The sequence below is a fragment of the Phascolarctos cinereus genome, unplaced genomic scaffold (assembly GCF_003287225.1).
Source record: "Phascolarctos cinereus isolate Bilbo 61053 unplaced genomic scaffold, phaCin_HiC Scaffold_1;HRSCAF=81, whole genome shotgun sequence".
NCBI lineage: Eukaryota > Metazoa > Chordata > Mammalia > Diprotodontia > Phascolarctidae > Phascolarctos > Phascolarctos cinereus.
Genome location: NW_027555514.1, coordinates 9,060,777 through 9,086,940, shown reverse-complemented (window position 1 = coordinate 9,086,940; position 26,164 = coordinate 9,060,777). Strand labels below are relative to the sequence as shown.

General features: G+C 45.2%; 1 protein-coding gene across 2 annotated transcripts in view; it reads right to left on the bottom strand.

Moving 5' to 3' along the window:
• LRRC72 (leucine rich repeat containing 72) overlaps positions 1 to 25,154 on the bottom strand; it is a 31,411-nt gene extending 6,257 nt beyond the window's left edge. The window contains exons 1-6 of one of the 2 annotated variants that reach the window (XM_021000118.1): positions 24,851 to 25,154; positions 21,091 to 21,164; positions 17,444 to 17,513; positions 9,885 to 9,966; positions 7,545 to 7,655; positions 2,413 to 2,505 (exon numbers count right to left, since the gene is read on the bottom strand). In XM_021000118.1, the coding sequence (XP_020855777.1) occupies positions 2,413 to 2,505; positions 7,545 to 7,655; positions 9,885 to 9,966; positions 17,444 to 17,513; positions 21,091 to 21,164; positions 24,851 to 25,144 (724 nt within the window). In that variant the 5' untranslated portion in view covers positions 25,145 to 25,154. The remainder of the gene's footprint in view (positions 1 to 2,412; positions 2,506 to 7,544; positions 7,656 to 9,884; positions 9,967 to 17,443; positions 17,514 to 21,090; positions 21,165 to 24,850) is intronic. The other variant, XM_021000119.1, reaches the window with a different exon arrangement.
• Positions 25,155 to 26,164: the final 1,010 nt, after the last annotated feature.

The following is a 26,164-nucleotide window of genomic DNA, read 5'->3' as shown; positions in this document are numbered from 1 at the left end:
TGCTTTTCTTCTTTAAGGTTTAGAATTCCCTTAAACCCCTGTATCTGCAACATGAAAGGCTAGACACTATAGAAGCTCTAAGGTCCATTCCTACTGAATCAGCCTATAATTCGAAGAGTCTGGAATTTCTTGTTGTTGTCCAGCTAAGTCCAACCCTTTGTGACCCCATTTAGGGTTTTATTGGCACAGATCCTGGAGAGGTTTGCCATTTCCTTCTCCAGCTCATTTTACAGATGAGGAAACTGAGGCACACAGGGTGAAGTGACCTGCCCGGGGTCACACAGCTACTAAGTGTCTGAGACTGGATTTGAATTCAGAAAGATGACTCTTCCTGACTCTAGGCTGTGTTCTATCTGAGCCACCTAATGGCTGCTTGAATTTCTACCCAGGGTATATTTGGTTTCTTTACTCATCCAATCATTTACTATTCATTCATTCGCTTATTTGTTGGTTCACGAGCTTCCTGTGAGTAGGGCTTGTCCCATTCTTTGAATCTGTGTACCCAGAGCCCAGCACGTGTGTCAGGCATGTTGTAGGCACTTCACAAATGCTTAGTGATTAAGTGATTGATGTACACATTCAATGAACCACTAGAGGGAGTAGTGAAAGCTGCACAGATACCCCCAGACACCAACAGGGTTACTAACACGCAGTGACTGCTCTTCCTCCTGGCTTACCCAAATCAGCCGCATTTTTTCAGTGCCAGCTCCATCCTCCATTTATTCCCACTCTCCTCCCTCTGTCCTTGATCAAAGCCCATCAGGTTATGGGACCACGGGTTTTGAGCTGGTAGAGACCCCGACTCATTGGGGAGGGCGCTGCAACCCACAGGCAGGCAAGGCTGGTTCTCCCTCCCCACCAAAAAGGAAGGGGAGTCCTCCCTGAGACGGGGCTGGCCAGGAGCTAGGGCTCCTGCCCTGGCAGATTCCTGATTGCCCCGAGGGCACGGAACAGTGATGATGATGATGATTCTAACACCTATGCGTTTTAAGGTTTAACACCCATAAGGTTTGAAGTTTGCAAAGCACCATATACACATCACATCCGATCAGTCCTGTGAAGTAGGTGCTGTTAATATTCCCACTTTACAAATGAGGAAACAGAGGTTCTGAGAGGGTGACTTGCCTAGGAATACATAGCTAATAAGAATCTGGGGTAGGATTTGAACTCAGGTCAACTAGCCTCCAAGTCCAGTGGTATCCAGGCTTAGCAGATGACCCAGTGTGGGGCAGTTCACCGCAGACACCCTGCTCGCCACACGCAGTTCTGTTGGGAGACTGAGGGGGTGGTGGGAGCGGAGCCTTCTCTACTTGGACCACTGCTGGATCTTCGCTGGGCATGGCTAAGCAGTCCCTTGGTTGACTGCAACATGGCCCGTAGGGCTTCATTTCATTCTACTTCTCAGTGTCAAGGGCCAGACTACCAACCATCCCACTTTCCCACCGAGGCTGGCATTTTAAGTGCTAGCTATTATTACTGAGGAAGTCACTTACTCAGAGGTCACACAGGTGATAAGTGTTAGAGGCAGGTATGAACCCAGAGCTTGCTGGTTTAAAGTCCAGTGCTCCGTCAGTTACACTCCAGACACTCACTAGCTGTTTTGTCTCTTAGGCATTCACTTCATGTTTCCCTGCCTCAATTTCCTCATCTGTAAAATGGGAATGATAATAGCACCTATTTCCGGGGGGGGGGTAGCTAGGTGGCAAAGTGAATATAGTGCCAGGCCCCAGACACTTCCTACCTGTGTGACCCTGGGAAAGTCACTTCACCCTGTTTGCCTCAGTTTCCCCATCTGTAAAATGAGCTGGAGAAGGAAATGGCAAACAGTCCAGTACCTCTGCCAAGCAAATCCCAAAGGGGGCCACAAAGAGTTGGACACAGCTGGAAAACGACTGAACGACAGCAAGACCCCCGGGGATGTTGGGAGATTCAAACGGGGTCATATTGTAAAGCCCCTACCTGGAGCATAAATGCTACAATTATATACACCGATTCTCTCTGGTAGAACTTATCAGGGCTGCTCCTCTTCCAGCAGAGCCTTGGAGACCCCACGCCCATGTCCAGGCATTTGGAGGCGTCCGAGGAGCATTTTAATGAAGATCACAATGATTCTATTTTGGGGGAGGGCATCTAGGAAGCACGAAACGGCACAGAGATTTGGGTTTGGGATCAGGAGGACTTGAGTTCAAATCCAACCTCAGATGCCTCCTAGCTGTGTGATCCTGAGCAACTCACTTAACCTCAGCCTCAGTTTCTTCAACTGTAAAATGGGGATAACAGCACCTACCTCCCAGGGTTGTTATGAGGACGAAATGAAACAGTCATTTTAAAGTACTCTATGATTGCTTGCTATTACTTTAAATTGCTAAGGTCTCCCTTCAAGAATCTTCTGGAATCTAACCAAATCCTTACCTTTCCTGTCAAGTAGCCACAGGGATGGAAGATGATAGACTGTGTACATGCGATACTGCTTTGCATCCTGGGACAAAGGGTTCCGATACAGATCTGCAAAGGGGAGAGGCCAAAGCAAACACAGAAGTCTTACATGTGGCAAATCCTGCCTACAACATTTACTAACTGTGTCACCTTGGGTAAGTCCTATAACCTCTCCTGACCCCAGGTTCCTCATCTGTAAGATGAGGGCAATATCTCCTTCATAGGATTGTTGTGGGGATCACTTGGGACGATGGATGTGAGCTCTTTAGGAACCCTACAGAAATATTATTGTTAGTATTTTATGCTATAGGTAACCAGGAAGCCATCAGCTTGGTGGAATGTTAACCCTCAGGGAAGACCTGAGTTTAAAGACCTCTGATACCTATTAGCTGTGTGACCTTGGACAAGTCACAGACTCTCTCAGCCTGAATTTCCTCATCTGTACAATGACAGGGTTGGACTCGGTGGCGATGTGGTTCTAAATATATGATCCTATGATGTCACTTTAACACTCCCCCCCACCCAACTTAGTTTCCTCCTCTACAAAATGAGGGCCCCTTCTCACTCCAGACCTGAGCCTGTGACTTAATCAGAAGCAGGCGTCCAGTTAGGGAGTATACATAGAGAGTGTGTATAGGGAGGGTGTATAGAGACCAATCTGCCAGGCCTCCTGCTGCTTCCCTTCCAGTAACAGCTGCCAGGGAGATAGCTCCTCAGTGTTTCCAAAATGCGAGACTTCCTTTGAGCCGAGGGAGATGGCTGCCGGCATTCCAGGTTCAGTCAAGTCTGGACTCGGAATTCTGTCGTCTCTTTTCTAGAGAAACATCACTGTGAGCAGTGGGCAGGACCCAGACTCCAAGCACCATTGTTTTGGGTGCACTCATCCAAATCTAACTGCCATTTGCCACCCCGTTTCCATGGGAAAATGCATTAATTGCTAGGTCTAAACAGGGGCTAGCAAAAGCACTCGGGGACTCACCCATCTGGGATTTAGGGGCTGCCTCTAGCGAGTGCCAAGTGTCCCTAACGCCTTTCATCTGAAAGTTAGATTTCTGGCAGGCAACAGTCAAATGATGCATTTGTCTGAAGGGACCTGTTTCATCCGGTCACTAAGTGTGGCCACTAGCAATCATTCAAACTCTCTGTGACTTGGTTTCCTCTTCTTTTAAGAAAAAAATGGAATGGCCTCAGAGGATCTCAAAGTGCTCTTCCAAAGTTGAATTTGTAATTGTCCCTCCTCCCCACTGGCTCTAACTTTGGTTCAGTCTCGAAGATGGAATTAGTTAGGACCTGGGAGGCAGGAGAACAGGCTTGAAAGGTCACGCCAGCAGTAAAGGAAAGGCCCAGGATTCACAGCGAGCTCCACAACTCACCCAACGTCATCCAGCTATCACGTTATAGAGCCAGGATCTGAGCCCTGGTACTCTGATTCTAGACCCAAGGCAGGTCATTCAAAATGGGTGAGTCCTTTTCTAAATGCCCCTGAGGGTCATGGTGATATAGTATAATATAAAAGGTGAAGCAATCACATCCGAGGGGATGATGGTGGTGGTAGTGATAGTAATGCTAGTAATAGTAATAGTGATAGTAGTAGTAGTAGTAGTAGTAGTAGTAGTAGTAGTAGTAGTAGTAGTAGTAGTAGTAACTGGACTTAGGAAGACTTGAGTTCAAATCTGGTCTCAGAAGCATCCTACTTGTATGACTCTGAGCAAGTCACTTAACTCTGTTTTCCACAGCTCCTCATCTATAAAATGAGTTAGAGAAGGAAATGGCAAAGCACTTCAGTTATCTTTGCCAAGAGAAGCCCAAATGGGGTCATAAAGTGTTAGACATGACTGAAAAGTGACTGAACAACAAAAGCGATAGTGATAGTAGTAGTGGTGGTGGTGGTGGTGGCAGTTATGGTAGCAGTGGCAGCAGCATCAGCAGTGATAGTAAAATTAGTAGGAAGGTGCTGTTTCTATAGGGCTTTAAGGTTTGCAAAGCACTTCACATACAGGTGGATGGGTCCATAGACAGGGAGGCCTGAGTTCAGGAAGATCCAGCCTCCTGCTCCTACTGTGTGACCCTGGACAAGTCACTTAGCCGACATCTGCCTCCTTTCCCTCAGCTCTAAGAAGGCATTAATGGGGAGGTAGTATCTCTCTCCCAGGGTTCTCGTGAGGATTAAATCAGACATTTATCAAGCACTCTGCAAATCTCCAAGCCCTATACCAACGCTAGCTAGGCCCATGAGGCCTGTACCACAGGCATTGCTATCCCCATTTTACAGATTAGGAAACTGAGAATCTGAGAGGCTCATGAGTGTGTGGGGCCACATTCAAATCTGAGTCTTCCTGCATGGGAGCACAGCAGGGCTGTGTTTCCTCTCTAAGCAGAGGGGAAACGTGCAAACCCGGGCTCTGAGCGGCCTTAGGTGGCCCTGGGTGGTCGTCCACGAAGACCAGACGGCCTGTTCTGTACCTGCCCGGGAAGGTGTGGGTCATTGCCTTCCGTGGGGGCCACGTCAGGTTTTAAAGCGGCGGCTAACCAGCAGATGGCAGCAGAGCTTGACTCTGAGTGATGCCCGTGGCTGGGGACGGTTAACAGCAGCAGGCTGGGGTAGCAGAAGACAGGTGGGCGCAGGGGGTGCCACTAAAGCACCCCCGTCCAGCGGCACCTCCTCTCTGTTTTATAGTGAGCTCCGCCCGCCCCAGTATGGCCCTCCGCAGGACTGTGGATGGGAGCAGGGTTCGTCTCATAACAGACCCCAGCACAAACACTTGGAACAGAGGCGTCGGTACTGAGCACCTGCCCTGCCCGTGCCCCTGCGTCTGAATTTCTAGCCTTGATTGTCTTCCTCCACGACCTTGATGATGCGAGAGTTCTGCACAAACCAGGGTCACATCTAACTCCCCAGAAGTCAGAGTATGAGATATCAGAAGCTGCCCAGAGGTCCCAGAATTTCTACTTAATAAATAATCTCTACAGCAACAACACAAGGTGCTTGCTCATACTGACCTAAATTCACTTAGTCTCACCATAAAGGCAGATGGGAGGATAGCCCTGTGGATAAGGGGCAGATCTGCCCAGGCTTTGATGAAACGGACTTACTTTGGTTTGGGAGGAAAAAAGAGGACAACACTGTGACTGGCATCTGAGCCTTGTAACGCAACTTGTTTTCCATTCTACTAAAAATATCAGGAGGGGGGAGTTTTATTTTTCAAGACCTTCCTCCTCCTAACCTATTACACATCCAGTGTGTGGGATTTATGAGTTTAGGATTGATGATACTGAATTTCCATAAATTATGTTTCCAAGATATGAAATTAGTTTCCTGTGTCTGAATGTTTGGAAAGTCTGGCATGATGTATAGGCACATTCCTTTAGCAAAGATGAAGTGGAATTGCTCACACTTTCACTTTCAATAGGTTAATGCGATTTAATCCACCTTCCCTGGAGGCTACTGAAGACTGCACACACCTTGCTGGAACCAGCACCAGCTTGTTTGTGCTCATTTGAGATTCAGAATAGGGGCAATCTTCATTTACCAAACAATATATCAAAACTGCCTGTAACGGCTTCAAGCTTGTGCTTGAGGAAAGAGAATTTCTTGAATGTGGAAATCTATTACCAAAAAAGCAACAGAAAACTGAACAATTGATCTTATTTTGCTATCAGTATAACAGCTTTATTTTTCATATAAAAAGTAACACTTTTGTTTTCCAAGTAGATATTTGAAATCACTGGTTGAATTAAGAACATACCCACACACGTATTCTATAGGTGGGCAAGTTCTATAGGTGGAGGTTAATTGAACACACAAGTGTTATGGTTTGGGAACAGATTGAGGTATTAAGCACTCGTTTCAAACTTTTTGATGGTTTGGATAAGGGCATTAAAATCACAAGGAATTTTGAGGTATGAAATCCATAATATCTCTAGTCATAAAATCCATGGGCACAGGCAATGCTAAGATATATAAGAAGATTATTTTTCTTCAGTGCTTCCCTTATGAAGAACTATGAGCTAGGCTGGCCAGCTTAAAAGAATTTGTGATCAAATACTCCTTCCATCAGTGAAAACATCTAATCATTCTGCATGCATGAGCCAGAGAGAGCAATGGTTACAGGAATATCCTTGTTTCTTTTAACTAAGTCAAAAAGACAAAAAAAAAAATTCAACACATAAAAGCCTCCTTGATAGCTATGAAAAAGCCATACCTCTCAATTATATATAAAAGCACTGACAATAGGCCATGGTGGAATTAGGAGTGAAATTTTGGTTGTTCCAACTCAGGGACTTTTGTGTTTGTTCTATGACAGTTCATGTGAGTTCTTTTCTATCTCGTTGACATAACCAGTAAGGAAAATTTAGCCCATCTACATTTATTGTGCCTTTTATGTGGTGAGCGGAGTCTTAGCCACACAGCTTCCGTGATTTTCTCTCTCAAAAGCATAATCACAGCTTTGTTCTTTATAAGAAACTAAAAAACTAAAGACCTAAGTTTGGTATAACCACTTCAGGAAACTGAAAGTTTCTGAATGTTCTGAATCACTCCATCAGAATATGCTCAAATTCACCCATTTCACTTCCTCCTTGGTACATCCATGCCACTTTGTTCGTTGTTTTCTTGTGGTACTATCAGATGCTGCATTGCAGTAGTAGTAGTGGTAGTAGTAGTAGTAGCAGTAGCAGTGTGTGTGTGTGTGTGTGTGTGTGTGTGTGTGTGTGTGTGTGTGTGTACACAAGAATTCTGGGATTCAAGGCTAGAAGGGATTTTAGAGCCTATCTAGTCCAATCCTCTCCCTCCTTTTTCAGATGAGAAGCCTGTGCTTGGGCACAGGTCAAGGGTTTTAAGTCAAGTGTTCTCTCCCTCTCTGTCACCTCTAGACTGTAAGCTCCAGGAGGACAGGAACTATGTCCTATCCATCTCTGTATCCCCCACAGCACCACGATGTGAATGCAAGATATTTGGTAAATATTTGGATGCTAGAGTCCATTTTTCTTAAAGAATAAGCACAACTTAATGACCCTAATTTTCCCCTTCCAGGTGATGTGCCAGGCATTTAGACCACCATGATCAATTTTCCCCACACGTCTATTTTAGGGCTTTTTCTTGGCCATACTTAGGATTTTCAGGTTGTTCATCAGCTTCATTTCGTCCACGATGGCATCAAGATTCTTTAGCTGGTTGTTGTGAAGCATGAGAACGTTCAGGGAGACCAAGTGTCGAAGGCCTGGAAGAGAGCAGCAGGGAGGGGAGGGCTTCCTCCAAATTCTCTGCTGATGAGAAATCAAAGGCAAGTGTCCCATTGAAATTTTAAAAAAAAAGCATGGTCTGTTTGGGAGCTCACTGAGACAGGGGTTGATTTCCAATAAGGTGAGTGGGACAGAATTCTGCAAAGGGAACGTTCTAGATCTCAGTGAAGTATAGGATCAGGAACAGAGCACTGGACTTAAAGGCTGGGAAGACAAGGGTTCTTATCTTGCCTCAGGTGCTTGCAAGCTGTGTGACCCTGGGCATGTTACTCAACATCTCTAAATGAGGAGTTTAACTCAATGGCTTCCATGATCTCTTCTCACTCTATCTCTACTATCTCCATCATCCTAATAACCCTTAAGGTAGAATGTAGAAAGGTTCACATGTGGTCTAAGGGTCTTTTCTTTCTCTCTCTCTCTCTTTCTTTCTTTCTTTCTTTCTTTCTTTCTTTCTTTCTTTCTTTCTTTCTTTCTTTCTTTCTTTCTTTCTTTCCTTTTTCATACTACCCATCTATCACCAGTGTTGTTTTTAGATTTATTTTGCCATTTAAAGAAATTTTCAATCACAAATCAATCAAGAAAACCTTTCTCAAAAGTTGCTCAAGTAGAGAGTTGAAATAAAATCAGTCTTATTGGGGAAGCATTATGTGGCTTGAGTCGGAGGAGCCGAGTTCATATCCTGCCTCCAATACTGATGAGCTGTATATATGCCTTTGGGTAAGCCAGCTTGCACCCCTGGGCCTCAGTTTCCTCATCTCCAAAATGGGGAATTTGGACTAATTGGCTTCTGAGGTCCCTTCCCGCACTAGAATTATGGTTCCATTTCCAGTTTGAATCTATCAGACAGGGAGGGGGACTGTACCTGTCATCTCATTGGTTTAGAAAACTCCCAGGTGAGAAAACTCCTTTCACTAATGCAGATCCACCCTTTCTGTGCAACTTGTAGACACAGAGAGTTGTCCCAAACATGGAGAAGTCAAGTGACATGCACAGAGTCATCTGGGCAGTGTGTGTCAGAGGTGGGACTCAAACCTAGGTCTTCCTGCCTCTGAGGTCAACTCTCTGGTACGTTTCTCTAGATGTGTGATGATGAAGATGGATGATCTTCAGGGACAGGATCATGCCTACTCTGCTTTAGCAGCCACTCACAAGAAGCCAGTGATCACCACCAGTTCTTTACTGCCACTGGGAATGGTGTAGTCTGGACACTATCATAAAAAGAGAAAGCTTAGGGCCAGCACCTCCACAAGACTTAAGAACATCTGTGGTTCCATTGATGTGACTACTATCTCCACCAACGTCATTGTTATCCCTCTAAGTCACAACACAGAGGTGCCTTAAAAATGACCCCTGTGACCCACAACACTCCCTAGTGGACAGAACCAGATTAAAATGTAACTGGGAAAAATTTAATGAAATAAATAAAAATGCAATACAACATAGATAATGTCAATATGTGTTTTTCTAAGTATACAGGTTAGCAGCCCCCATTTCTGTCTGAGTTTGACATTATTGCCATAGCAGACTCTCTTCATGAAATACAATGACTTAAAAACATTTATCACCTAGTGGCCAAGCTTTCCACAGTGGGCACCTCCAAACTTAGCTGATCAGCTCTTCAACCAACATACAGTTTTGGCCACCAGGCTCACACTTGAAGTCTTTCCAGACTGGCATCATCTGCAAGGGTTTGCCCTCACACCATCCTCTAGAATCCAAGGTCACATCCATACCCCAACAAGGCATTGGAGGAGTCCAGCAAGGGAGACAAGGGATGGGAGTCCAATGAAATTGCCTCAGCGGGGAGACATTAATGAGGCTGTGAAAACCCTGAAGACTCTTTAGATTGGCTCTGTTTAAGAATATTCTAACACTTCTTGTACAACAGGATTGATTGGACCCCATCTGGTTGATGTCCAAATAGACAGTCATATGATGAAGCTCTAAAAATCAAAATGTTCTTTTCCAGTGAGAGAAGTGCTCACATTAAGCTGGGCCTGGGATCCAGGAGCTTAACACCATGGATGGAAACACATGCCAATACTGAAGGTGACAGAACCACCCAACCTGTTTTGTTTGCTACAATAACTGGAAATCCCATCCTGGATTATCATTAACAGTCACTTGTCTGAAGGTCAAAGTACATTTTGATAACACCATTTCATCAGGAAGGTCTTTTAAGAGAAACTTGACATGGGAGGCCATACCTTCTACTTTATAGAGGCTGTTGTTGTCCAGGTAAAGTTCTACCAGACAAGGATTTCTTAGCAGAAATCTGATGTCTTGGAGCTGAAAAAGGAGAATCACAAAACAAAGTCTTTTTTTTCTCTATCACTATCTCAGGTATTTCTTAAGTATCTGCTTAACATACATTTCTTTTTAAAAAAAAATGGTGATAGCTTTTGTTTGAACATCACATTCATTTCCTAATAAATCACTTCCATACCCAGAGTCATGCCTTTTAACTAAAACTAAAGGAAAGAAAAAAAAAGTTCAGCAAAACTAACACATCAAATGAGGTAACAGCATTGGCCCCCTTCCACACCCCTAGCCACCCCTAGCCTCTGCCAGGAAGAGAGGAAGCGATGTGCTCATAATCAATATTTCCTGTGAGAAGCCCTCGAGACTCCACAAAATCCTATCTTCCCCACAACCCTGTGAGGATGATAGCAAAGTTTCGTTATTCCTCATTTTACAGATGAGGAAACAGAGTCTCAGGGATGTGTTGTGAGCTGCCCAAGGAAACACAATTGGATAGCACAGTGCTGGGCACTGAGGGAGATCATAATAGCCCAGGATTCTATGGCATTCTTAGGTTGACAAAGCATTTTCTTGGCACTTGTACCATCAGGTGATCCGTAATAAAATGTCCACAATGGTAAGAGCGACCTGCTTGACCCGGGGTATTAATGGATGGACAACAACAGCCAAGAGCTGTCCGGTGGCCATTCCTCATTTGGAAGTGAACTTGACAGTGAAAACTGAGCAGCAACCTCACATTATTCAACAGCAAGCCAGTCATTCTAATCATACAACCGACCAAAAAATTGTAAAGAATAGAAGATGCCATTGTTGATAGAAGATAGATAGATAGATAGATAGATAGATAGATAGATAGATGACAGATAGATAGATAGATAGATAGATAGATAGATAGATAGATGACAGATAGATAGATAGATGACAGATAGACAGACAGATAGATAGATAGATAGATAGATAGATAGATAGACAGACAGACAGACAGATAGATAGATAGATAGATAGATAGATAGATAGATAGATAGATAGATAGATAGAAGACAGAGAGATAGAAGATGTTTGTTGATTATATAAAAGCATTTGATTCAGGGAAGCAAAACTAAGCCTTCACGACTCCCCGCCAACAAGGGGTCTCCCATGAACATGTCAGATTCATACCCTCTCCTCTGCAATCAAGTGTTCAAGCTTCTCATGCAACCAACAACCTCTCTTTCCAAAGTCACCAGTGATCTAATTGGAAACTTAATGGCTCCCCCCACCCCCAGTCCTTAATCCTCCTTGGCTTCTCTGCAGCCTTTGACACTCTCTCTAGGTTCTTCGGACACCCTTTTCTCCTGATCTTCTTCTTTTCTGTCTGCCCACTCCTTCTTAGTCTCCTTTGCCGATCTTCATCCAGGTCATGTCCCCTAACTGGCTATCTTACCAAGTTCTGTCCTGGGTACCCTTCTCATTGTACTCTAGACTAGACCATATCACCTAGGTGGTCTTCTTCATTCCTGTCAGATTAATTATGATCTCTATGTAAAATATCCCCATATCTTCCTATCCAGCACTCATTTCTCTGCTCAGTTTCTGTCTCATGTAGCTCTGATGACGTCTTGAGCATCTTGAACTGGATGTACCATAGACACCTCAAACTTACTAACTTTCCCCAAAAACCTTCTTCACCCCTTCTAACCCTTCTTATTGCTAGTGTTCTCTTTCTCTTCCAATTACCTGGAATTTGCTATCTGTATCCATGTTGTATCACCCAGTAAAATTTTAGATCCTGGAAGTCTCATCTTTGTCTTTGCATTCTCTGAACCAATCACAGTGTCTCTTTAATCCAGTTTGTTTTTAATATATGTTTGCCCTATTGTGTTGTTTTATTGACAATTCCAGGCAAATATCTTCTTTGGATCATCCCTAGCTTTTGAAAACCAGTAAATGCCTTTGTTTTATGTACCTCAAACATGATGCTATTAATTGGACCCTTTGTCCTACTCAGTCAATCCCAGAATTCCAGAATCTCAGAGTTGCAAAGTGCTTCAGTGGCATCTATTCCAATTTGAGCCTTGCTAGGAATCCTCACTCAGATACACCCACGAGTGGTTATCCAACTTCTGCCTGGAGACTCCTCACGAGCAGAAGGCCAGCACTTCCCAAGGCAGTGCAGGCCACTCAGGGACTGCCCTCATGGTGAAAAAGTTCTAACTGCCACAAAGCCTAAACTGACCTTGTTATACTATCTACACATCTAGTTCTGTCCTATAGGCAACAGCCCTGAAAATCTAGAAAATAACCATCATGTCCCTCAGCCCCTCCAGTGGCTTTTTCTTCAGGCTAAACATGCTCAGTCTGTAGAGCTAATCTTTCACCGGCATGAACTCGAGGACCTTCACCATCATGGTTGCCCCACCTTGGGACCCTCCCCAGTTCAACCAACATCTTTCCTGAAACATGGTGTCCAGGATGGACTACAGTACTCTAAATGGGATCTGGCCAGCATAGAGGTCAGTTCTGGCACCAGCATGGACGCTAACAGTTGTGTGGCCTTGGATGGATCACTTTGACCCTCTTACCCATAAAAAGAGAGAGTTCAAACATCTGATTTCTAGGGTCCTTCTAGCTCTAAACTGCCATGACTCAAAATCCATGCTTGATCTGGAATGATTACTTGTTTCAGTACAAACTTTGTGCTAAGCCCCATTTCTACCAAATCTTGTCAACCCTGCATGGAAATGATGGATTTATCACAACTTTCTGTGAGTGGCTGGGGAAAACATGTTCCCCATGTCAGAACCAGAATGCCCGGAGCATCTGGAGCTCCCAGCACCCTCCTCCATCTTCCAGCTACTGTGGGGCCCTTGGCAGCCCTTCCCCAACCGCCTCTGAGATCATAAGCCCAGGCGAGCTAAGCAGGGCTTGGCTGGTCCCTCCTCCCTCCCCCGGCAGTCTGCTTCCTGCCTCTGCTCACTGAACATCACTCATTCACAGGAAGTTTGCCTCTTTCTGAATTACATCTAAATTAGTGACTGTGGATTAAATTGTTTTTCCCTCTATTTTATTTTGAACTTAATAAGCACCAAGTAAAATGAGCATTTTTAGATACCCTGTGGAACAGAAGAAGAGGATTGCACATGAAGCTGCGTCTCTCTCTTATGCAGAATGTGTTTCTTTTTTATTCTCAGAGACACCAGTGGACCTGTGAGCCCATCATGTGGACACCCCAGCAATACACAATGTAACTACTCTGGGCCTACTCATCTTGTACCCCTCTTCTCCACCACCTCCCATAAGCAGGGACTCCTCCCAACAGGCTAGGCACCTTCCTCACTTCCTCCTGATGCCCAGGGGATACCAGTGGGGCAAAGCAGTAGCACACTGGTTATTCTCCCTCTCTCCAGTGACCAATCTATCTTTGTTTTTGTTTTTTTTTTTGAGTTTTAAATTTTTAAAAATTAATAAGCATTTTTTTTCCTGCTCCCACGTCTTCCCACTGGAAAAAATATGAAAAAATAAGATTTTCTGTGTTTTTGGACACTATCTCTCGCTGAGAAGACCCTTTCTCCAGTCTTCCTTCACAGCACCCTCACGGGCTACACCTTATTTATTTCACTGTCCCCCAGGGATACTCAATTTAAATTTTCAGAGACTGAGTTCTGTGATTCACAGTAAGGCAATAACATAGGCAGACCAGCCATCATCAAAAATGGACCCTTGTGTCTGGGAGAAGTTTGGGTCAATATATGACCTCTGTCATTTCCCAAAGGACATCTCTCCCAGTTCAGGGCCTTTTTGTTGGCTCTCCCCACGACTGAAATGCTCTCCCTCCTCACCCAGTCCTATCTGCCTTGGCTTCTTTTGAGTCCTAGCTAAAATTCCACCTCCTCCAGGAAGCCTTTACTGAATCTCCTATTTTTTCTATTACTTATCATCAATTAATCTTGCATATTAACTTGTGTGTTTGCATATTGTTTCACCCATTAGATTAATAGTTCTTGAAGGAAGGGACTGGTTTGTTTTGTTTTGTTTTGATCTTTCTTTGTCAGCCTGGCACATACTAGATGTTTAATAATTGCTTGTTGATGTAATTCGATTTGACTTTCCTTCTCTTGCTCAATCCTGGGGACCAACTGATTACAAAACACATTTTCTAGGGACAACCACTGTGCCCCCCTGTTTTATGAGTTAAATTACAGCCTCTCTTGATGTCACACTTTGCAGTTTACAATGCACATTTCTCAAGACATCCCATGGAGGTAGGAGGCAGTGTGGTTATTATCATCCCTACCTGAGAGATGTGGAAACTGGCTTCTAAAGGTCAGGTGAAGCAGATTAGATTAGTTGTCCCATCTTGAAAACCACTGGACAAGTCTGTTAGCTCATTTAGATCAGTCCCTCTCTCCTGTCCTCCCTTTATTTCAAACTAAAGAGCTTTCTCTGAGTATGCTGCTGCTGCTGCATGTGTGGTGGCATGGGAGGGAGGGCTGGGGGAGGGCAATCCTTTCTTGCCACAGGCTTCCCTCCCAAATCACCAATGGATGTCTCTCTGCAAATCCATCTATTTCAAAACCACGAAGAAGCCATGCATGTTTAGGCTACTCAGGCTGCCTTCCTTCTTGTGGAGGATTTAAATATAAGGGAAGACATAATTCTTTCAACAAAGATGACATAAGATGGATAATTAATGGGGCCCCTGGGGCAGCAGAAAGACACACATCCACTCCTCAAAAGGACGGGAGGCAGGCTTCCTGGTTCTCCTTTGCAGCCTATCCACATCCTGCTGGCTACGGGAGCCCAGGAAAGTCCTAATCAATCAGTCAATCAACACATATTTATTAAGCACTTACTATGGGCCAGGCATTGTGCCTGACCTTGGGGATTTAAAAACAAAAGAACACAGAGATCAACCAGTCCCTGCCCTCAAGGAGCTTACAATCCAGCCAGGGAAGACAAATATAAGCTGATAGGCAGGAAAGGCTTCAAGAAGAAGGTGGCAAATGGGGTGAGGTTCAAAGGGATGGAGGGATTTTGGGAGATGGAGGCAAGGAGGGAGAGTGCTTCTACCACAAAAGCAGAGAGGGGATGAAGCCCTGGGAGTGAGTAGCAATCAGGGGCCAGCATGGCTACACACTATTGCTCAGGAAGGGGAGGTCCAGCTCAGAGCAGGAAGTTACCAGACGAGTCCAATCTTGGCACTGACAAAGGTTCTACTATAGGCTTTTTGTTAGCCCAGAAAAAATGCTGGCTGACTTTCAAACTGGACCTCACGACAGCAATCTAGTCTTCTGCATGTTTTGTCAAAAGGAAGTCAACTTCGGACTGTCCACTAACGATGATGACAGTGGTACTTCCTTTGTTCTTTCTTAAACCCTGTGGTATACTCAGGCTTTGGAGTCAAAGGTCCTGGGTCTGAATCCTGATCCTACCACTGGATCACCCGGTGTGATTTCGGGCAAATCTACATCTCAGTTTCCTTATCTGTAAAATGGAGCTTGTACTTGAAGTCTTCTGACATCCTTTCCACTCATAATCAAAGATCCTAAGATGTAAAACCATGTCTTAGAGCCACACTAGCAAATTTGCCAGGAGTTTTCTAAACCTGTGGCCAAAGTCATCCCTTCACGCTCCTAGGATACCAATCATGGTTCCATTCCAGTGAGAAGTCTCCTTCCTGTAGACACAAGGAGGAATCTGCTCTTTCAATAAGCCAACAAGATGTAAAATTCATTAAATAACAAAATCAAGGCTTCCATTGAAGATAAGAAGGAAACTTTTATTTTTCCAAATAAATATGATAAATTGATTTTATCATATAATGAGAACGTAGCCTGAACAATCACAGGAAAATACGGCCACCAGAAAGGGTGGTTTTTATTTTTAACCACCATTTCTCATTCCTTCAGCTTGTTTGGTCATGGTTTGTCCTTGGTTCTGGAAGAGGACCATGACATCAGGGATGATGACAAGCATGGATTCATTGCCTACTCTATACAAGACATTAACTTCTGCACTGGGGGCTCCGAAAACAAACAAAAGAGCAGCCCCTCACTCCCAAAGAGCTCACATTCTACCGTGGGAGAGCAGTGGAGTGGAGACAACATTTGTACAGCGAAATAAATAGGAGGTCATTTGAGGAGGGAGGGAGCACTCCTAGCTGCGGGGTTTAGAAGAGGCTTCCTGTCCAAGGAGGCACCTGAGTCAGTAGTGGAGATGAGGAGGGAGGGCTTGCCAGGTAGGGGAGTCAGCACCAGGCAGTTAATTCTGGAAGCTCATTTCTAGGAGACACAGGGGCAACTGTATTGAGACAGACAAGCTCTTGTGAATTTCACCACTGGTTTCCTTGACTTCTCAAAGGAAAGACACTTGGTGAGGGCTCTCTCTCTCTCTCTCTTTCTCTCTCTCTCACACATGCATGCGTGTGTGTACATGTGTGTGTGTGTGTGTGTGTGTGTGTGTGTGTGTGTGTGCACGTGAGTACATGGATCATCTGGTCCATTTCAGGATGAGCTCCTTGAAGGCAGGGACTGCTCTTACTCTTCTCTGTATTATGAGCACATTGCGATTAGCACAATGTGGCTTTGGGTTGATTAACTGATTGACTATTTTAGTCCAGATCTGTGATTTCATTAGTATGAAGAATGCCCAGGGAATAAAGCCTCTGTAGAGACTCATATAGAGTAGCACCTTCTTAGAGACTTGTGGGGAGCACTGAATTTGACTGACTTCCTGGGGTCACAAATTCAACGTGTTTTAAAAGTGGGATTTGAACTTGTCTTCTTGACAGTGGAAACTTTTCTATCCACTTACCCTGATGCTCCTCCAGTATAAATATGTGAGAGAAATGATTAATAACCAACGAATTGGGAAGATCCAGAGTTTCCCACTTTTTTCTAAAGTTCTCATTTCAGAAGTTCAGTCTCTTGAGGAACATTCCTAATAATGAGATTGGACTTCCTTCCTTAACTATCTTGTTCAGACAGGGAAGCCAATGTGCTTTACTCAGGTTTTTGGGGGGATAAATTGTTTGAATAGATTGCTCGAGGCTGGGGTTAACTTAGAAGTAAATGACATAATCAAAGTTCATTTGAATAGGTTCAGCCCCTCATTGTAATATTCATTCTTTCATTAATTGTTAACCAATCACAGTTGATTGCTACTCTCAGGAATACCCCTCTTCCCATGGGCATATAAGCCGTGAGCCCATTGCCATGGTCGTCTTTGGTCTACAAGAGAGACAACTAAATGACCATTCTTTTATTAATAAGCAAGTTGGCATTATTAATAAAATGATTAAATTACCTAAGTATGTCTCTCAAACTTTTTAAATGTCACTATACACACATACACATATATATGCACACACATATAAGTCTATAAATAACATGTTTTTATAGGTATATGTACATAGACATCCTAAAAACGAGCATTTGAAATCTAAACTTGCCACCTTTTTTTAAAATTATGAAATCAAGAATAGTCATTTAATTATAAAGGAATTTAATAATAAAATGTCTATTACCTTGTTGAAGGAAAGCCATAAGTACTTTAACTTGCAGAATTTTGCCAGGTCAATGACATCTACTAGCCCCCTGGGGGGAGAAAGAACAATTACTTAATAATAAGTGTTAATGATAAGTTAATAACAATCAGTGCCTGAGTGGGCCTTGGCCACATATTTAAAGGTGCCGAGATAGCCAACCAGGTCACTCCCTGATAGCTAAAACCCTCCCTTTACAGCCAATCATGGACTGGGCTCAAGGATCTGGCATCTGTCCACATGAACATCCCCAAGAAATAAAACAGTGTAATTGCCATGCACTTGTAACATTGGTAGCAACAAGTTTGTCCAACACTTTTCTGAAAACATTTCTCACCAAGGGGCAGAGGAGGGCATCTTTAGGACCAGAGGCCAGCAGAGGGGAGAAAAGGGCATCTCAAGGGGGGGTGCAGGGACCCTGGAAGGAGAAGCTAAACACAATGAAAACAACCCACCCCCTTTTGGAGAGTGGCTGGCCCTGTCCACATTCTTTGACTCTGATGCTAATATTATTATTCTAAACTATGAAAAGTAGCAAATATCTGGGTAGTTACCCTGAATTGGACTTTTCAGATGACAACAACAATAGTACCTAGCATTTACATAATTTTTTTTTTACAAATTTTACAAATTTAATTTCATTTTATCCTTACAACAACCTTGGGAGTAGGTGCTGTTATGATCCTCATCTTACAGATGGAGAGACTGAGGCAGACAATGGTGCTAGACTATAATGAGAAAAAAGAAGTCTGCTTTTTATTGGGTGCTTTAATTCTTTCAGATCCAGAGTATTAATTAGTACAGATCAACTAGAAGTTGTTTACCTAGGAAGTGAGCTGAGAGGGTCACTGAGGCCAGCTTAGGGAAGGGTCTGTGCTGAGATTGACATCATTGCCAGCATGGCCACCTGACCCCACGATGGCAGCCCCTCTCCTGCTCCTCCAGAACTCAGCAAGCTTGCTACTCATTTCTAAATACACTGTATTTCTAAATATTTTTAAATTCTAAGGACTATTCAGATGAACCCAGAGCCCTGAATCTGTCCCAGAGCATCCCTTATTCACAGCTGAACTGCATGCTTTAAGGTTTACCAAGACGCTGCAAACCTCAGTGCATGTAATGCACACATTATCTCTCAGATTGTTTCCTCATCTGTAAAGTGGGGATAATAATAGCACTTACCTAAGAGAGTCCTGTGGAATGAAACAACGTATAAAATGCTTCAAAACACCCAAAGCTCTGTGTAGAAGCTAAACTGATCATTATCTCACACAGTGAGAATTAGGAGCCAGATCTGTGATTTAACTCCCAGATGAAGGAAGTCCCTTTATCAAGACAAGACACCAACCCATGGCTAGCCTCCTGGCACATGGGATATGAACTGGTATACATCCTGCTGGTCCTTGCTTGTTCGCTTCCACCCATAAAAGCAGCTGTGGTTTCCCCTTCTCTTCCCCATAATAACCTCTTAGCTGAAGTCTTCATCTGAGCCCTGATGTAACCACTGGCATCACAGATAGGATTCACCACATCACCCTTGGTAGCTAAGCTTGAGTAAATCAGGTCATATTCCACTTTCATATTCTTGTCCCATTCAACACATTATTGGCCTCAAAGATCCTGCAATGTAGTCTGGAAGCGGCCTTACTCCCCCAACCCCATCACTATCTTGGAAGCCCTGAAAAGGAGGGACTTTTCTGTACAAAAAGGGGAAGCTGGCAAGCTGTCTTTGGAGTTCACAAGCCATCAATCTGAAGGAGGCAGATTCTGAAGCCCAGTGCATCCTATTCCCATCTGTGGCAGTCTGTAAGGGATACGACTTCATAGACCTCCTCGGGACAAAGAAGTCTTATACATTGGTTTCCTCTTCCTTTTTCCAGAGAGGATGCTTGGTTTACTGCAGAATCACTCATTGGAGAAATATTTGCTATGCATTGAAGGAATTGAAACTGCTAGGAGAAAGTGATCACCTCTCATCCTCATTTTACAAGGTTTCTAATTCAAGGAGTCATCCCTGGTTGCTGCCATGAGTGGCCCTAATTCAACTCTACCAAGTCATGTCCCTGTTACTTATTAAGCACCTATTCAGTGTCACGCATGCAGGGCTTAGTATAGTGCCTAGCACATGGTGGTGTTTGAGAAATTCTGACAGACTGCCTGGCTCTACTGAAGGAAACAGACTGCAGCCTTCTAGACACTACATCTATTTGGGGTTAATTGGACGTAGTCTTGGCAGAGATCAGAGAGCTCTGGGACAGGCTAGCCCATTGTCTCCTCTCATTCATCATCTGCCCTGAGAGCCGCAGGGTTGGGAATGTAGGAGGTCAGTGACAGCTCGGCTCTGTTCTGCCCCCATTTAGAACAGTGTACCAGTCCTGGGAGTTTTAGGAAAACCTGGACAAACGGGAAAGCCTGTAGACACCAACAGTCAGGGTGGTGCGTGGCCTTGAGACTCTGCCACAGAAGACGAACAGAAGGTACTGGAGATATTTGTGTTGGAGAAGAGAAGACTTGGGGAGGGCAGACTAGCCATCTACACACGTCTTAAGGGTGACCACGGGCAGCAGGAACACCACTTGCTCTGCAGATTTAGCCTGGATGTTCAGAACAACTTTCTAACTGTTGTCGCTGTCTCTGAGGGCAATGGGGGTAATAGAGTCCTGCTCTGCAGGGACCTCCCATCAAAGGAGCTATTTGTTACAGAAAAGAGCGATTCTGTGCCTGTCTTAAATTTGTGCTTGTGTCCTTTCTGACTCTTCATGACCCCATTTAAGGTTTTCTTGGCAGAGACACTGGAGTGGTTGGCCATTTCCTTCTCCGGCTCATTTTACAGATGAGGAAACTGAGGCAAACAGGGTTAATGGGTCTCACAACTAGTTACTGTTTGAGGTCAGGTTTGAACTCAGGAAGATGAGGCTTCCTGGTTCCAAGCCCAGAACTCTATGAACTATGGCGCCATCTAGCTGCCTCTGCCTTAAATTACTTTTTATTTCTTTGTATGTTTTCTCAGTTTTCTCATCTGTAAAATAGGGGTGACAATACCCATAACACCTTTCTCACAAGACTGTCCTAGGGTTCCAATGAGATTAACACATGTGAATTGCTCCACAAATATCAGCTCCTCATTATTTTATTTGCCCACTCCCCTCCTTCCTTCAAACACCATCTGAAACCTGCCTCCACATAGCCTGCTATACTCTAGAAAATCAATACCATACCACTTCTGGAGGCTGCAAATAAGTCAGAATGAACAGGTCATGGCATCTAGCAACAAACATGAGCCAAATCCGCTAGGTTGTAAGCTCGTTGGGACAAGGACCATCTTTTGCCTCTTTGAATCCCTTGAGCTCGGCACAGTGCCTGGCACACAGGGGGTTCTTAATAAACGCTGATCGCCTGATTATCTCCCCACTCCACCCCACCCCATCTCCTCCCACATCTGGTCCTTTACAGACAAGACAACCATGAACCCCACTTTCCTTGCCCCCCAACTTTAGCCTCATCCCCAGTCTCAGACCCGAGGGAGGGGAAGGGCGGCAGGACAGTCCAGGAAGTGAATCCCTGATGAAATGGGGCTCTGGGGCCCTGGAAACCCTAGCCCCTCCTGGCTCTCAAATACTTGGTCTTACTTTCGGGAGAGGAACAGCTCCAAGACATCGATATCCCTCCTGTGACCACAGAGCTTCTTCTGCTCTTCTACAGCCTGGTAACATACAATTAATCTGTCAAGCCACATTCCAGGGAGCAAACCCACAAAGTCATCTTCAGTCAATCCCAATCACAGTGAAAAGTTCAAAAGAAAGGAGAGAGTGAGGCCTCCATCATAAACTGATAAACCCCAGCCTCCTAATTACACTTCACGGCCCCCTCACGAGCCTGCATTCTGCATGGGGAGCGAAAGTAACTATGAATCTTAACCCCAGAAGAAGCCCATACTTCACATACTTGGGCTCTGAAGACCAGGGCGAGATTTTACGGCAGGGTACACAATCTAGTTCTTGAACAGTACGTGAGAAGACTTAGGATATGGAACATTATCTTTTTATAGGTAGCAGAAGACAGATCACTGAGGCATTGGGGGGGCAGTTGGATGAGTGGAGTAAGAGTCAGTACTGGACACAAGAATCAGCAAGACCTGGGTTCAAATTCTGACTCTGACACTCGCTGTGTAACCTGAGGCAAGTCACTTAATCTGTCCCAGACTGACGTCCTCACCTCCCAGGGCTGCAATGAGGCCCAGAGGAGACAAAGCTTAGAGAGTGCTTTGCAGTCTTTCAAATGCTATAGAAAGTTCAATGAGAGGAACAATCCTGTTGGGGGAGAGAAAACCCCATCAACATCCTAGAAGATTGAGGTTTTGTAAGAGTTTTGTTGCACGGTTTTCTGAATTTGAAGGATGATTCCGTATGATATAAGATGCTGGCCTTGTAGTTGGGAGCATAGGTTCAAATCCCACTCTGTCATGCAGTAGCTGTGTGACTCTGGGTAAGTCCCTTAACCTCACTAAGCCTCAGTTTCCTGTTCCGTAAAATGAAGGCGCTGGGCTAGATGACTTTCAAGCTCCCAGCACTAACTCTATGAAACTATAACCTGGGGAGAGGAAGAAGGGAAGGACTAAGTCTTTACATATGGCCCTCTACCTGCCAGGCACTGGGCTAAGCTCTTTTAAATAAATATTATACCATCTCCTCCTATCCCCTAGCCTGACAATGGGCCAGGGTCACTGGAGGATGGGGAGATGAATAATTTAGGGCCGTACTCAAACTCCAGATTCATATCTTTAAACTGCCTATGCTACTCTGTCAACCAGGCTTCATTCTGGGTCTTAGAAAATCCACAGGAATGGCCTTAGAAATGTCCAACCTGTTTCATTTGTCCAGACACATGATTTCAATATGGGAGCTCTTGGCGTGGAAATGCTTTCCACTGATAGAGGCCATCCTCTCACCTATAACTCAGAGCCAGCTGGGTTACCGAAAAGTCAAGCGACTTCTTGATGGTCCAATAACCAGAATGTGTCAGAAGCATACTTAAACCCAGGTAGGTCTTCCTAACTCTACTTCCTACTACCTTCTACCCCCTCCACTGGGCTGATGGGGTGCTATCCCTTCATTTAATGTAAATAAAATTGGCACAGTAAGCAAACAAGACTCAAACATTGACTAAAATCAGAGCTTTTCTCCTGTCCCACTTTGCCCTGAGACAAAGCCCTTTCAGTGGAGATTAGCAGCTTCTGGGCTTATTGGAGGAGCCAAGTAATTAAATGATTGCAGCAAACGACAGAAATGTGAACAAGCAAAACCTTGAGCTCTTTTCTGAAATGTATCAGAAGCATCAACAAAGAAAACACTTTGCTAATGAGACAGAGAGCAGTGGGAACCTGTCTGGAGTTGGGAGTGGAGGTTCAAGTCCCAGCTCCACCACCACTTCACCTCTCTGGGATTTAGCTCCTTCATCTACTAAAAAAAAAGAAAGTGGAGGGAAAGGGCAAACCTTTTGGATCAATGTTAAATCAACAAGCAATTCAATGATTTTTTGTAAGCCATTCGTGACCCAATGGCAACACTGCATTGGTGCCTTTCGACCTAATGGCCCTTAAGAAGCTGGCGTGATGTTAATAGGTGCCTGGGTGGCAAAAAGGACTACTGAGCAGAGCAATCCAAGCAGAGGTGGGCTCTGCTGCCTGCCCCAAGGTGAGACCAGGCCTCAAGACTGCTTGGGTGGGGTCCAAGGCAGAGGGACAAGAAGGCCTCTGGAAGCACGTCAAGGAGAAGCCAGCCCTAGACCAGAGGGGCCCATCAAATCAATGCCCTCATTTTACAAAAGAAGAAAATAGGGCCCAGAGAAGGGATGGGCATTCCCCATGGTCCCACAGGCAGTAATGACAGAGCTGTTACCAGAAGCCAGGCGTTTCTAGTAAATGGGCTAACCCCGTATCAAAGTGCCTGGAAAACACTAGTCTGGTAGGGGGAGAAGCACATTCCCCACAATCCTGAGTTACAAGTCAAAGCAATGAGGAATTTGAACATAATGGTAAGACTGTAACTGCTGATATTTATACAGTATTTGAACATTTACAAAGCACTTCCCAGACTTATTTGATTTGATCCTCATGACTCTATGAGACAGGCATTATTATCTCATTATCCTCATTTTACACATGAGGAAACTGAGGATCAGAAGTCAGGTGACTTGCCCAGGGTGGCTCAGCTAGGAGGTGTCAGAGAGGGGATCTGGATACAGACCTTCCTTACACCATGTCCAGGACCTTGTTCCTTATGCCACTTGGCCTCTCATTATGACCTTAAGAATTTGGAAAATACAGATCAGAGCCCTCATCAGCTGTGAATGAAGGATGAATGAGTCCGTATGCAGTGCTCTCTATGGGTCCTTGCCACAGGTTAGTGGCCAGGCAGTTTGCTAACTGAAGGGCTAATCAGTCCTTTTCCCCCAGACCTACAAGCATTTAAGCTCCTACTTTGTTCAAAGGGCAAGGAAACTAAGGGCAGAGTGAAAACAGTCACTGTCCTCAAGGCAGTCTCTCTCAGTTTATTTCCAGCCCAGCAGACATTCCAGCATCCTGGGCAAGCTTGGCGCCCTAGAAAGCTTTTCAGCCTGAGCCCTCATCCCTCCCGAGGCAGGCTCTCCGAACCGGAACGGGTCTCTCCCCAAGCATCCCTGCTGGCTGTCCTTTCCCCAAAGTCTCTCCTCACTGTCCAGCCATAGTTCTGGGAGACAGTTCTGTCTACCATTTCCACTAGGGAGAGGCTAAGGTCACCCGGAGTCTATCATTTCAAAAGAACCACGTTTCTCCTCCCGGGGAAATCCCCAAAGCAGATTGTCTGGGCAGCGAGCTGGAGAAGCTGGGGAAGCTGTTAGGTGTCAAGTACTCCACGTAAGAAATATGGTTTGCCTTAGCATCCCCAGCACATAGCATGAGCCCTGATACAGAGCTCAAGATGATTAAAAAACAATTGTTGGGCTGGATCAAACTGAACTGGACTGCACTGGACTGGGCTGTATTGAAACTGACAGGCCTGGATTGAACTGGACTGGACCGTGTTGGGTTGGGTTGGAGTGGGCTGAACTGGATTGCTATGATCTAGCCTAGATGGCTCGGCCAGAGCAGTCCCCAAGCCAAAGACACACCTTGTCCCAGCCCCAGCCAAGCAGTACCTTTGGTTTGGGGTCAATTGCCTGGGTCAGAGCGCCCCGCCCCGCCCGAAGAAAGAGGAGCCCTTTGTGGTGGGGGGAGGCTGGGAGAGAGGCGGCAGCCCCTGGCACCTCGGGGCGCAGGAAGCCGAGTAACTGCAGCCTCCCCACGCCACCTCCTACTCGCGCCGCAGGGCCCTGGCAGGGGTTGGGAGACGGGATCAGGATGGTACTCACCTTGAGGCTTTTCTCCCGGGAGAGGTCAGCCTCAGAGGGCTTGGCCACATCTGCGTTCTCCGTCGTTGCTATGCGCCGGAGCGCAAGCGGTACCGGTGTCCGCGTGCGGAAACGCCCCGCGCGACCTTGGCTGGAGCATAGCGATATTGGAGTTAAGAAGACGGAGCTGTCCCGTCTCAGGTGCTGCGGGGTGGTGCTGAGGGATAGCGTGGAACTGGTCTCGAGCACCCACTGTGTCTGCCCCGAGAGTGAGCTTGGAAAGACGGTTTCTGTGCCTGAGGCCTCCTGCGTCATGACTGACGCTGGCTAGGAAGTGGGACTCGGTCTGGAATCGCATACCCTCTGGAAGGGGGAGGGGAGCCCGAGAGGGGTGCGGTGTGACCTTGGGTAGGTCATTTGCCTTCAGCGCCCTCTCTTCAGGCCTCATCTGTCAGATGTGAGGCCTGGGCTAGATGTGCACATAGGAAATGCTTAATAAGTACTTCATGCTTTCATTCATTCATTCATTCATTCATTCATTCATTCCATTTCTGAAATTTAGTGAACCTTATGATGCATTCATACTATATATAGAATTCTCTTTTTAAATATGCTCCACACTTCTAAAAATTCTAAAAAAAAAATGCTACTTAGAATTCCCCGAGGTGTAATCTATCCCAAAAAGGCACAACTCAGGGAATGAAGAAAAGGGTTACACACAGAGTACATAACATGGTCCTTGCGAACCACATCCCTGTGGTTTTCCACCCTGCATATGTGGAATTTGTCTTCGTGCTCACATGTTAATTACAGCAGCTGACATTTCTGGGAGTGCTTTACACATGGTATCTCATTGGATTGGCACAGCAATCCTTGGAGGCAGGTGCTTTTACTACCCCGTTATTCAGACAGGGAAACTGAGGCTGGGAGAAGTTAGGTGGCTTGCCCAGGGTCACACAGTTGGCAAGTGTCTGAGGCTGGTTTTGAATGCAGGTCTTCCTGACTTGGGACCCGTTGGCTTATCCAGTACCAGGCCACAGGTAAGCAATGGTTCTGTGACAGGGAGGAAAGAATCCTGAGCTGGGTGCTATAGAAGTGAGTTCCAAGGTGGCTGCTTGAATTTGGATCAGTCCCTTCCTCTGTCCTCAGCCTCAGGTTTTCTCATTTGGGGTTGGACTAGATGGTCCCCTTTCCAGCTTTAGGGCTACAATACTACAACCTTATAAATGTAGGCTATGCATCTTAAGGCTAGGGGGGAATGAAGAAAGGCAGGGTAGGACAATGGAATATGTATTAACTCAGGAACCAGTTTGAGATGTCAAAAGGCTATTGGTG